General features: G+C 37.7%; 1 protein-coding gene across 1 annotated transcript in view; it reads right to left on the bottom strand.

Annotated features, from left to right (window-relative positions):
- Cntn3 (contactin 3) overlaps window positions 1-14,110 on the bottom strand; it is a 296,693-nt gene that overhangs the window by 234,285 nt on the left and 48,298 nt on the right. The window contains exon 3 of the mRNA XM_027428982.2: window positions 4,105-4,280. Coding sequence (XP_027284783.1) covers window positions 4,105-4,280 — 176 coding nt within the window. The remainder of the gene's footprint in view (window positions 1-4,104; window positions 4,281-14,110) is intronic.

Raw genomic sequence — 14,110 nt, 5'->3', positions numbered from 1 at the left:
CCTTTCTAGGTGTGCTCCATTGCATGCTACTCTAAAATTATGGACATTAGGAATGAGGAAAAACAGCAGACCTAAGGCCATGAAGTACACAGAACATAGTTCTAGAAAGACATAACCCTGCTATATACAGGAAAACCAGTCTATCCCATAGCACTCTAAACAGCTTTAGAGTTGCACCAGAACATTGATAAGGTATCTGATACTGCTCATGGATGTATATTTGGAAACACAGCCGTGGAGGAACAAAAGTTTGTTCATATATGCACTGTGTTACTTGCCATTAAGAAATTTAAACTTGTAAGAAACTTTTAGAAGTACATGCACATGTAGTCAAAAAATGCTCAGATAGATATACATTCATTTTAGAACAGTTGCCAACTATACAAGCAGTGAGGAAGAATGGATCTCCAGTAAATTTTTTTCCTCAGGAGGAAAAATGATGCTTCAAATAATTCGAATCCTAAAAGATAAGTGGCAGGTAACAGATATTCTTCATACCATTTATACATCTAATATAATTCATGTTTATTTTTAAATAACACCATTGGTTAAAATAAAAAAGAGCATTGTAATCAAGAATTAGTTAACTGCAAGACAAAGACAGTTATTAAAATATGCATACTTGGGCTTTTAACACAACTCCTTAAACATTCAGTAGAGAGAATTAAGAAGTTTTGAAAACACCCCCAACCAATTTGAAAAACTGCACATTTAACACCACAACAAATACCTAAGAAAATGTGTAAAATTCACATATTCTTGCACATATTGCTTCTGTCCATATGTCTGAGTATTCCACAATGTAATGAAAGGGACTATCTCCGAAGAAAAACTGGCTTTGTGGAATATTAATAACTGTGTTTTAATTTCATTGCCAACCACATTTTAAAGCACATCAAAAATAAAGTCTTTTTATTTCACCAATACCAAAGTGGGGAAATGGCTATATTTTCACACACTCATTTATTTGTGCTGAGCACAACAGAATGTTCCACCTTGCTAAGGGAAACAGAGGGGTAAAACATAAGAATATACAATGTAGCCTGGATAGGATAGGGGGATACTGTTCAGTGGTGATGCTTACAGTGCCTTTACCTTCAGTGAAGACTGTCTGAACTTCTCTGAATCCTGTCTACACAAAGGTCCCCATCTTTATGCTTCCTTTTCTTTACACACTAGTAATATATTGTGTCCTCATTTCCAAGTTAAGTTAATCTACTCTAACAATTGTTAAATACCTTCTACCTTTATTAAAAGTAATGATTAATAACAATCCATTTAATTAACCTCTTTACCAGAATCTATATCCCTATCACATTAATTAAAAATAATGCATTTACTACTTCATTGGTGTAATGTGTTAGGAGACTTGTGAGCAAGATGGCTACCTGAATCTTCAAAATGAATCATTCTGGGAACACAAAAAATATAAAATATCACAAGGTAAAAGAATCTCACTGTATACCCAGACTGATAAGTAACCAGATGCCAAGATTAGGATCAGTTAAAACTTTTAAGGCAGATGAGAAAGCTAAAGAAAAGTGCAAGGGACTAATCAGTACTTCCTGAGTTGAGTTTAAGTTCTAAAATGTAACCTGATGTGGTACATGCCAGCTTTAGAAAAGTAAAGACACTACCAATAAATAGTAAGGTGAGATAGCAAGGGAAGGAAAGAAGAGAAAATGGGAGGGCCTGGAGCAAAGAAGAGTTGATGCACTTTGAGCTGGACAGCAATTTGTTTTGTGTTTTTAGCTTTGTTAGTTTTTCATCATTTTTTACTGGGTGAAAAGATTGGAAGGGTCAAGGGAACTTTATTGTGCCTTGAAAATATGCTTCTTTGGCTCACAGATTCATTGTTTTCATCCCATTATGGCTAGGAGGGCATGGAAGAAGAGGTAGCCAGAAGAGGAGAGGAATTCCAGAAATGCGTGGTAGAAGAGCGGCCAGGAGTGGAGTACATGGCAGAGGTGTGGCCAGGAGTGCTGGTACAGCAGTCACCAGGAGTGCATGGTACAGGAGTGGCCAGGAGTGCATGGTACAGGAGTGGCCAGAAGTGGAGTACATGGCAGAGGAGTGGCCAGGTGTACATGGCAGAGGAGTGGCCAATCAGGAGGCATAGCAATACCTTCTATGTTTCATGGATTCTTGCTTTTATCACTTTGATTCCCTCTGAGCATCCAGCCCATGGGAGAGTGCTATACACATTCAGGAAGGGTTTAGCATCACTCCCTTAGCATCACTCTCAGTTCTGCCAAATGACCCACATTTAGTTTCTAGTACCCACATTTGAAGGCTCACAGCCATATGCAACTCTAGTTCTGTGAGATCTGACTTTCTCTTCCAGCTAACAAGAGCATTTGCCAAACATGGCATATTTGCATACATTCAGACATACTCAACATTCACATAAAAGAATAAATAAATCTTTTTATTGAAAAATGTCTGTACATAGGAGATGAAAAACAATGAGTTTAATATAAGAAACATATTAAACAGACTATAATGACAAGAGCAAAGTCCAACATGGTCATTATAAAAAAGAAATTAAAAGAATGAGCCACATATGAAATATTTGGCCAACAATTTCATTATGGATTATATAGGGCTGGTAAGCAAATACTACCAGGTTATAGAAACTTACACACTTCAATTTCAAAGTAATTGCAGTGTAACAGAACTAAAGGAAACATTAAACTATACTGATTGTGATATGCATTCTATACCAACCAGACAATGAAAAAAAAAGGAGTTAGAAAACATACAAAGATAAAATGAAATTGAGTGTTGTGTGATATTTCGATTGTGCTCTGAAAATAAGGCTTGCTTGGAGTCAGAAGACAGAGATAACCATTAGCTGACTTTAGAGGTTTGGAGGACTGTGGACAGAGAGGAGACAGGAAGTGGTAAAGTGGGGCTGAGAGAGGATCTTGGCCTTTTGGACAGAGGAGCAGAAGAGGTGGAAAACAACTGGCAGCTGCTGCTCCCTGTTCTCTGATCTTACAGGTTCATACCCCAATATTTACCTCCCAAATTTTTATTGATAAAAATTAATTAGATTTACACGTCAATTGATTCTCTGCTTCCATTCTTAAACGCTCTATGGAAAAAAGTGTTTTACTCATGTTTTGACTCAGATTCAATTAATATAGTAGAGACATGATCTTCAATGCCAGGCTCAATGGGTTTGTATTGAATGCCACTGGAGAGGTCACTTGTGACAAAGCCACATGGAAGTGCCCATGTCATCAGGTAAGTTATTTTCTTCTTTCCTCATTGTCTTTCCTATTTTGTTCAAAGTTGGAGGATGTATTTATAATTTAATTTTTAAAGAATAAGGGCCACAGGGTTATATAGGGACTTCCTACTCCTTTCAATTCTAACTCAGTAGAAAACACAGAGTCACTGTTGAATAAGTACAGCTTTAACTGTATTTTTTCTGTCCTAGAACACAACTTCCCAAAAATATCAATGTAGAACACACACATGCACACAGATACAAGTATTTATAGCTAAATTTTACATTAAATTGGGAATGTGCTAGCTAATCTTGGTTGACTGTATCTGGAATCTACTAAACTCCAGCCATCTGAGCACACCTGTGGGATAACTTTTTCTTAATTGGTTCACTTAATGTCAGAACACCAAGCCTAAATATGGGCCACACTTTCTAATTTCAGGCCATATAACTGGACAAACAAGGAAGTTTCTGCCTTTTACCTGCTAGGCCTCACTCTCGATGGCAAGCTCATCTACCCTTGGTGGTAATAAGGTCTACCTTAACATTCCAACATGGACCAAAGGCAAGTTGAGACATGCATTGTGGAATAAACACCTACTAGATTCTTGACATTTGTGTTGGTATACAGCTGCTGTAGCACTAGCCAGATCATAGCCAATAAGCCATTCTAATAAATATCCATATATATAATTTACTCTATCAGTTTTGCTCCTCTAGAGAAACATAAGTATCCAAAATTAATGCCCAATTATCCAACAGTTCTGAAGTTTAAAAATTACATAGTTTCAAAAGTCAAAATGACTACACAGCTTTATATATGCACTTTAAAATATTGGTTTTTGATATATTTACAAACATAAACTTACAGGCAAACTGGAGTTTGGCTTCTCTGCTAACTATTGTTCCAATCGAATTTGTAGCAAAACACTGGTAACTTCCTGTATCCCAATTTCTGTTGGGGTTAATAACTACCAGATTTCCTCCATTCAATTTATAACGATGGTCCAGACTTGTATCAATATCACTGCCATTCAGCTGCCATCTGAAAAGAAAATGTCAAGGTTATTTCTCTTCTTACTAGGTTTATGTTTAAATAAATGGCTCAATGCTTCAAACTCCACTTCAAACAACCAAAGACTGGAATCTCAACATTCAAAATGTTGAGGCAGGAGGATTTTCACAAGCTTTAGGCCAGCATAAACTACCTTTAGGCCAGCAGTATAACTGTTTTCAGATCCCATATCAAAAACAATAAATTGGTATTTTTGAGAAGCAAAGAGTAAGTTTAGTAGAAATTATAACCTAACAGCATGTCAAAGTTAAAGGTGCTTGAAGGGTTTCTAAAGATCTGGGGCTAATTTAGCCTGTTCACTAGCGCACTAGGGGAAAATTGCGGCTAGGTCTATGTGAGCAAAGAGGGAGCAGAAAGTTGAGGTAATTATCTCAGAAACTTCAGGCCAATCTCTTGCTGACATCCAAGTAGGGGGAAGCACATTTCTTTGATTTATCTGTCCTGACTGAGCACATTTAATAAATTAATTGCTAACTGTTCAACTCTCCATTTCAATCTGTCTGTGTAAAGACCTATCCTGGGGTGTTCATTCTCCCCCTTTCTGAAACCTCCTTAGAGCTATTAACACAACAGTGAACTGCAGTAAAAAGACCCTAACACTACTTGGGGGGCTGAAAAATTGAAGGAATGAACCTCAGGGATATACCCATTAATGGGAAGCAAAGTAGAATTTTTCTTTTAAGAAAAAGAAAACTAAAAAAGACTTGTCTTTAAATTTTAAGCAAAAGTCAAATTTTTATAAATCCTAAGTACCCTTGACACACCAAAGTAAATTTCTCCATTAAAAAGCCACCAATGTGCTCTGATAACAAGGATACAAGCCATGTTGTAAATTAATTCACTCATCAGCTAGACAACCAAAATCTGATCACAGAAACATATTACCTATACAGTCTAGCATTTTACAATAATGGGCTCAATTGTTCAGCACACAAATTTTGAGAAAATGGTTAAAATAATGCATGCTCTATAAAGGATAATAACAGTTGTTTGAGTTGTCATCCATCCTAAAACACCTAACAAGGGTGTCATTCATTTGAATTGTAGGTCACAGTTCCTCGATTATATTATAGAACATGGAGAAAATTTGTCCTACTTTACAAAATATTTAATCTCCCTTACTAACAATTGTAACCCAAAATTGAAGGTAGATTGACAGTGCAGCGATAAGGGCCTGAGCACAGCTTCCAGCACAAAGCAAGGTAGGAAAAAAGTGAAAATTCTTTTTTCCTTGCTTTCTGAGTCATCCTAGAGGGAGCAATGATCCAGTGTGATGAAGGGTACATTGAAAGACAAGCAGGTGCTGACTCCTAAGCCATAGTTCTAATCAGTCACCAGGCTCTAGCAAGAAAGTGATTCAGGGAGAGTACTAGAAATCTTTGAACAAAAGAGGGATGACCTTGAGGACAGCTTCATGAGGCATGAAGTGAACTGCCTGAGCTCTGTTCAGCAGCAAAGTCATTGTGGGGTTACACATATGTACCAGTAGCCAGGAGGGGGTCTCTGAAACACAGTCCAGGGGTTTTCCCAATAGGAAAGGGAGATGAGATGAGGGCTGAGTCTTTGATAAAGATACCCCTAACCATGGACAGGGATAGGAAATCAGGCTTCTTCTCTGGGTCAGGAGGATAAAAATCTGAGATGAGTAAAAGCAAAATTCCCTTGGATAGTCCTGTGGGTCATGTGCTATAGCACTAGGAAGACAATCACTGAACAAAAGGGAAAGAAACAGGATGATTAAATACACTGGTTCTTTGACTAAAACTTAGGTCTAAACATGACTGTGAATTTGGAGATATATTGTGTTCTTTGCTGGAGAAAGGAATCTGGGACCCCCCCCCCGTTTCCTATGAAACAACAGTAACAAAATAAATGAGAAGAAGAGAGCCCAACTTCAAAATAGGGTCTCAATGATGACCTGCATCCTCCTCTTCTCATAACAGGATCCCTAGTCCTAACTCCAATTCCAATGGATCCTTCTCTCTTTACTCTTCCTCCTAAAGATGTCCCTCCTGTTCCCAAAACTCAGTTCTATTTGCCCCTTAAAAGAAGAATTTGAAAGATATATGAAGGATACTTGATATTCTCCCTTCCACTAAAAAGAACCTCCTGATTTTATGTTCCCACTCAGGGAGGTTCTGTTAGGTGTCAGGATTTGCCAACTTTATGCACAGGATTGGCTGAAAGATTGGCCGGCCATACCTCCTTAATAACCAAGAGGTCTGAAGCTTGAAACAGAATTGAAGCCTCTGATAGAAAATCCATATGGGTGACCGATCACTTGGATCAAATCCTTGGGCATCAACTCTATACCTTGTTTGAGTTATTGTCAATATTGAATATTTTGTTCTATACTTACAAGAAGAGGGTAAAGAGAAGGGCAGCAACCTGTAAAAGAGACTATCCACCAGGACAGGATATAGGGGCAGCAGATGAAAAATTCCCAAACAATATCCTGTATAGATAATAACAATGAGGTTCACCTTGTTCACATGAGAGATTTTCTTGAAAATTTAATCTGAAGAGTACCAGTTCCAGAATGTGATTAAGGACTTTAGCATATAACAGGGAAACTTCCTTCAAATTGCAGAGCCACTAGAAAGTTTAAAGTATCTGTTCATATAGTACCCTAGCAACAAACAGCTGACCAGACAGAGCAAGAAAATTGCAGAAGACTGAGGGCTGGAAGCACAAAATATGGAAGAGTTATTGAAGGGGTCCCAAAGGTCTATGTAAGAAGGGATGAAGAAAATAAAAAATAAAAGTCAAAGACAATGTTGACTGCAGGTAGGGATGCAGAAATTCAAAGCCCAAGTCATTAAGTAGAGAACCCACAATAGGACCAATAGAGGAAAGAGCATTCCAAAGAGACCTGAAAGAGCAATTGTTACAAATATAAGGAGAAGGGACACGTAAAGAGGGAATGGCCCCTTTTAAACAGGAAATATGGCTTTCAAAGAGTAATGAAGGAGTAGCAACTTTTATTATCTAGAAGGTTCCCACAAAGGGTCCTTGATAAATTTAGAAGTAGGAACACTGAGGGTATAAATACCCTTCCTAGTAGGTTGCAGAGAAAGTTTCTCCTCCATGTCTTTTCCCCTCACTTATGTCTTTTATTTTTACAACACCTACAAGTTTTGGGAGTTGAAGGTGGTAATTTTAGAGCACCTATAACAGAGAGCAATGTAGATGAATTAAGAGAGAGTCACTTGCATCTAATTGTTTCTCATCCTGGAGGCAGGAAGAGGCCAAATGGGTGGAACAAGGAAACAGAGAGAGTGCTAAAGATTACTCCTACTGAGAGAAGGCATAAAACCTTAGGAGACATACAAGGAATCTGTTCCCCATTCCTTGGGAAGGGAGAAAAAGATTGACTCCAAGTATTAAAGTTCTTCTTGAGAATAGACACTCAAGTAGAGATGCATTTGCTTCACAGTGGGAAGATCCAGAAACCAGAAAAAAAGGAACAGTCCAGATGGACTGTCCTTCCTCAAGAATGCATAGAGTTCCCTAATTTGTTTAGCCAAATTTAGAAGAAATTTTAAATTTCCCTGGTCATTCAGAAATTGGACTCTTCCAGCACATGATTTATTAGTCCTGGGAGCAGAAGAAGAAGTTATTAATTAAACGATAACCTCATTGCAGTTACTTGCGGATCAGGGACTCAATGTTTCTATGCCTTTAATCCCAGCACTCAAGAGGCAGAAGTAGGAACATCTCTGTGAGTTTGAGCCCAGCCTGGTCTACAAGAGCTAGTTCCAGGACAGCCTCCAATGCCACAGAGAAACTCTGTCTCAAAAAGACCAAAAAAAAAGTTTCTAAAAAGAAGTTATACAATGTAGGAAAGGAAGTAAAATACTTAGGTTATCTGGTTAGAAAATGGAGCTAAGTGTTATATTCTGAAAGAGTGGAGTAATTAATACACAACTCCCCTAAACCAGGAGAAATTAGAAAATTCTGGGGCTCAATGGGGCTTTATAAACTCTGGTTTGATTCTTGTGCTATACAGGCTAAAGGCCATAGGAAGAAACTCCAAGATGAGGAGCCAGATCTTCTGTGGGAGGTGAAAAACAAGCTTAAGCTGTTAAAGCTCAAACCCAGAATTAGTAACTGTTCCATATTGGTCTTAACATCTTTTGACAAGTCCTCTCATTTTCCAAGTGTGGACAAAGGTACAGTTTCTGAAGCCACTCACTTGGGAACATGGAATAAAAAAGCATCTGATGGTCCATTTGTCAAAACTGTTAGATCCCATCTCAAGGGGAAGGTTGGAATACATTCAACTAGGAACTGTCACTGCCTTTCTCATTTAGAAGAGCTAAAAGTCAATCTTACATGACTGTTTAATTATAAGCAGTCCTGACCAAGTAAGAAACCTCTTACAGCAGAAGGCTGGAAGGTGGCTAACAGACTGCAGAGTTCCAATATATGAAGCTATTCTCTTAGACCATGAAGATCTAATTCTAGCCACTAATTACTATTTAAACCCTGTTGAGTTCCAAAATGGAGTGTTTTCCATACTAAACCAAGATCTACCCCAACCTGAGAGACTCCCTTTCTTCAGGGACCCAACCATCTATTTACAGATTCTTGCTAGAAACTCAAGGGAAAAGACATAATGGGTACTCTGTGATTGATGGAATTCAATTAAAAATCACAGAATCTGAACAACTGACATATAACTGACCAGTACATATGTGAATTAATTTCCTTAAATCAGTCCTTTGAAAACATAAAGGGAAAGGTAGGGAACCTATATATGAATTCCTGATTTGTCTCCATAAGGTCATTCTTTCAGAAAAGTCTGGTCATAAAGAGACCTAATTAATACTAAAGGGAACAGATGATACACAAATAATTAGTTGCCCAACAATTAAAAAGATTACAACCATGGGAATGAATTATAACTTTAGGCATTCATAGGCACCAATGAGGGCACAGCTTTGGAGCACAGGGAAACAGACGAGCTGATGAAACTTATGGCTGGGAGGGATCAAATATTCTGCTAACACATTAAACAAGAATGATTAATAGGTTTATGTGACAGAGAGGTTAGAAGCTCAAGTGGTCCCATTGCCATTCTGATGGATCTCAGAATCCTATACAGGAATCATGATCTTCCTTTTCTAGGACAAGATGGCCTAAGAGCATCCCTTATATGCCTAAGTCCCTTTTGTTCACAGCCACAAAGGTGCTGAGACAACCCCAATCCCCAACTATTTAACTCCCCTTAGGAAGGAACACTTACACCTCCTGATATGAAAGATGGGGACAGGAATGTGAATTTGGGGAAAATTTATCTGCCTTTGAGCAGATGAAACAATACACTAACCTTAGTAATGCCAGGATGTTGTGATATTGTGGTGGACCTTTACTGGAGATCTTATTGCCCATTTGGAATGGAACCTGTGCTTTGGGCCAATTGGCTACTACTTTCACTATTGCATATCCCCAAGATACCCAGGTTCAACCAAAATTGTGTCTTCATAAAAGGGTGCTTATATCCCCAAGATGGCCAATTGATCCTCATATCCGTATAGACTCAACAGGAATGTCATGGGGAATTGCTAATGAATTAAAAGTAGGAATCAAATAGGACTAGACTCCGTGCTTCTCTAATTGTCTACTATAACTGAAATTGTACATAGTATAAATTATATACATATGCATATATGCATTATACATATATAACTGTATAAGTACATACTGGGACATATATGTGTATGTGTATGTAAGCATAGATGATAGAGACATAGATGGTAGGTAGAGTTGTGTGTGTGTGTGTGTGTGTGTGTGTGTGTGTGTGTGTGTGTGTGTGTGTATAACACATGTATATTACAAGCAGCAAAGGTTTGCAATTTACATCTGTGATGTTATCAAGGATATAGCAAATCAACTGTCTACCACCTGGAGAACTGCATGGGAAAGCAGACTAGTCCCAGACATGATACTAGTAGTAAAAGGAGGAATCTGTGTGATGACAGGTGGCCAAGTGTTGTACTTGAATTTCTAATGATGTGACCCTTGGTTGCACTATCATAATAAATTCTCTTGAGGGACTAACTCCATTTCCCCATTGCATTAGTTGGAAACTTAGGAATGTGGTTTGAAAAATAGTTTGAAAAAAATGGAAAATGGTAATGATTTCATTCATGACCTCCTTTTCTATAGTCTAAGATCACAATTGTGTGCGTTTGATTCCATGCATAAGAGAGATAGCAAAGAGACTCATTAAAACAGCTGTCCCATGAAAAGCCCTACACTATGCTAAAATGGCACTGGGAGTACCTCAGGTACAGGAAAGTCAGGCATTGATAATTAAATTTGAATGAAAGAAAGAACTTGTTTTGTAAAAGAGAGGGAACTTGTAGGAAATTAACAAAACATAGTCTTTTATATCAAAGAGTTAAATAAGACAAAGAAAATGCCATTTTTAAAGAAAATGTAAAGATATAATTTGGCAAAAATCTCTTCTGGGTCAGCATTTTTCTGATATAAAGACATGTTCAGATTGTTTTCCCTGGCAACTGTTCCCCTTTGAATCAGCCTACTGAAGTTCAAATATAAAGCAGGGTTCTGACCTCTCAGGGTTGGGCACAGGACCCCTTGGATAAAGGTTAAAAACCCAGAAGACCTCCTATTGTTTGTGTTTGCTTGCTTGATTTCGTAAGGCTGTGCACCCTTCTAAAGAAGCAAAAGTTTTGGCCAAAATATGTTGAATGGTGTCATTTCTCTGCAATCCAAGATCCATTCCTAACAAAATTGGTCTTCTCTTCATTAAGTGAGCATGACAAAATATACAGCTTCCCCAAAGCTTAATCATTCACATGTAAAAGAAACAGAATTTCACATTCTATAAAGCTTCACTTAGACAATTGTATACAAAGCTGCTAGGCATAGACATTCCCTCCAAGGATAGATGCCACTGCCAAAACAGAAGTGGCTCCTGTCAACGTCACCAGCCCCCTATCCCTGAACATCCTTGCTAGTCTACTTGCAGTAAACACCTGCTAGCTATGTTGCTTGCTCTCTTCCATGTTCCTGTTCATCTCCTCTCGTGTAGAACAGACTGACTTGAATACATGGTTGCAACATGTGGGCCTTCCATGAGAATTTATCAGAAGAAGAATAAAACACGTGCTAGACTTTGCTTGTGAAGAATGTATCTGATAGTAAATCAAGTAAGCGTGTTTTACTCTTGTGATAAACATGGCTTGTCAACTATGAATCAGCTAACTCAATGACAGAATAGAGAAAATGTTTGTAAACTGAAATTAGGAGAGATACAATTTTATATACTTTTGAAATATAACCTATGACAAAGGCTATTTGTGCTTGCTCTCTCTCGCTGCCTGTGTGTGTGTGTGTGTGTGTGTGTGTGTGTGTGTGTGTGTGTGTGTGTGGTGTGTGTGTGTGTGTACATGGGCATGGCATGCGGGATATGTATTCATATATACATACATATATGGGAGACCAGAGAAGAAGCCTGGTTGGCCACTAAAAATGAAAAATGCCTGAACTTGCCAAGGGGGATAAGTTAGCCAGCCAGGAAATCACTAGACACCAAGTGTCTCTAACTCTCCACATCAGGATTACAATGCCCAAGGTTTTACATGGGTTGAAGGATCTAACTCAGAGCCTGTTTCTTGCAAGGCAAGCACATTACTGGCTAAGCTTTCTTACCAGCCATATGTGTGTTTTTATTATCTATGAAGTACAGTTTTTAGAGGGGAAAAAGCAACATTATAACTGAGGATGTAGAATGTTTGGGACCTAAGTATGCCTAATGGCTATATTTAAAAACTATGTTTTTATGTTTAGCTAATGAATAATAAAAGCTCAATGGCTGTGTGGATAACTATAAAAATAAATAAAAATATGGAGAATCACTTCCTCTTGCCTATTTAATGGCTTGAAAGATTTAAGAGTTCATAAAATGTATGGGGCAATACTTTATTTCAGTAAGTGTCTACAATCTCAAAGCTATCATTCCTAAGTTTCAAGTAAAGAACCAAAAAGGGAAAGATTGTTCTATTGTCTATAAATATTTCATACTTCCTTTACCTTGTTTTTTCATCATATAGACACATTGCTAGATTACTATGCACAAAAGTGAAAATTCTTCTTTTTTAAATATGCCTCTGCTGCAGCAAATGTGCCTGGGAACTTTCACACCAAACTCTTCAGAGCTAAGATGTTCCTGAGCTACATTCAAGAATGTTAATTTTCACAGAATATAATTATTTTTCTCTTTCTAAACACTAAATCCCCAACACTCAATGAAACGCATCTCCTGGTGATAGGAAATATCTCAGCATCTTATTAAATATTGATATTTCTTTTCCTTTGCTGAAAGTTATATGTATTCAAAGAGATTTTCTTTGTTTCAACTCTGAGATTTGTATGTTAGCTCCAGGCTTGGAATTCCAAGTGTTATTTTATTCTGAGAAAGAAAAGTGTGTGCCCAGGATCATGAGGCAAATTATTTATATTTAGGACTAATTTTTAGGTATGTCTCATATTTTCATATGCATAGAAATAAACTGGGGACTAGAGAGATGCCTTAGTGAATAGAAGTTTTATCTGCTGTGGCAGAGGACTTGCGTTTAATTCCCAACACCTATATCAGGCAGCTCAGAAGTGAGTAACTCCAGCTCCAGGGGAACTGACACTATATTCTAGCTCTATCAGCACTGCATGCATATGTTTGTGTATGCACAAACTCACACAAGAATACACACATGTACACATAAACAAAAGACATAAAGTATCTTTAAAATGAAATAATCTAGGTAACTGAAGACGTGATCGCTCCTTCTTAATAAAGTATATGGTCAGTTAAATCTGTAAACCTCATCTTGTTTGATGAAGACTTGAATCTCATTTTTCAGACTTCAAAACAATGCAATAAACTGGCCAGTATTATGGCCAACTTGCAGCCCAGGGGCCACATGTGCCTGAGAATGGCTATGAATGAGGCTAGAAACAAAGTTTGCTTAAACATTATTAAATTGTTTTCACATTTAAACTCAGTTGGTGCTTCTTGAGTATGAACTTCAAATCCCAAGAAGTTTTAATGCATAAAGAATGGATATAGATGAAAGTAAACCCAGGAGTTACGTCACCCATTTAGGTCACAAATTTTAGAAGTGTTTAGAATGTGATAAGGTTTTTAAGTTTTGTAGACCCATAATTTGTAACATTTTCAGATTTCCTCTTTGGTGAAGAAATTTTAAAATTCATAAAAAACCCAACAGTCAAGTATAAGAATGCAATGTTTCTAAAGTCTGTAAATATTTTAAAGTTCCACAAGAGTGCATTTGCACACCCAAATTCCATTCTGGAAACTTCAGCCTAAGCACCTGGAGCAAAGGCAGCCAGAGCAATGGCTTTTGGGGCTGCACACAGCAGAATTTCAATCATATAACATTTACCTTGTGCTTCAGGAGCTGACTAACCTTGTTTCTTTAGCTTGCGGTAAATGTCATATGATTAAGCATCTCTGCATAATCATGTTGTAACACTCTAGAATGATCTTACAAGTTCATCATCAGCGTTCAGTGTTCAAATACTCATTCTACATGGATTAGGTTGCTTTGAATGATCCATATATGTGACAGAGTTTACCATTCCTTGCATTGGGAGCCAAATGATTCTCAGTGGAGGAACATTCCTGAATCTGACTCTGCATCAATTTGCACCTGAGCAAATTTTAGAAATGATTATTTGGGGAGTTAAAACTAGGGCTCCTGTATTTCTGGCCTACTTGAGGAAGTGTACATTTGATTCTTGCATCTCAG

The sequence above is a fragment of the Cricetulus griseus genome, chromosome 8, assembly GCF_003668045.3.
Source record: "Cricetulus griseus strain 17A/GY chromosome 8, alternate assembly CriGri-PICRH-1.0, whole genome shotgun sequence".
In the NCBI taxonomy this organism is placed as follows: Eukaryota; Metazoa; Chordata; class Mammalia; order Rodentia; family Cricetidae; genus Cricetulus; species Cricetulus griseus.
This window is presented reverse-complemented; position numbering and strand designations above follow the sequence as displayed.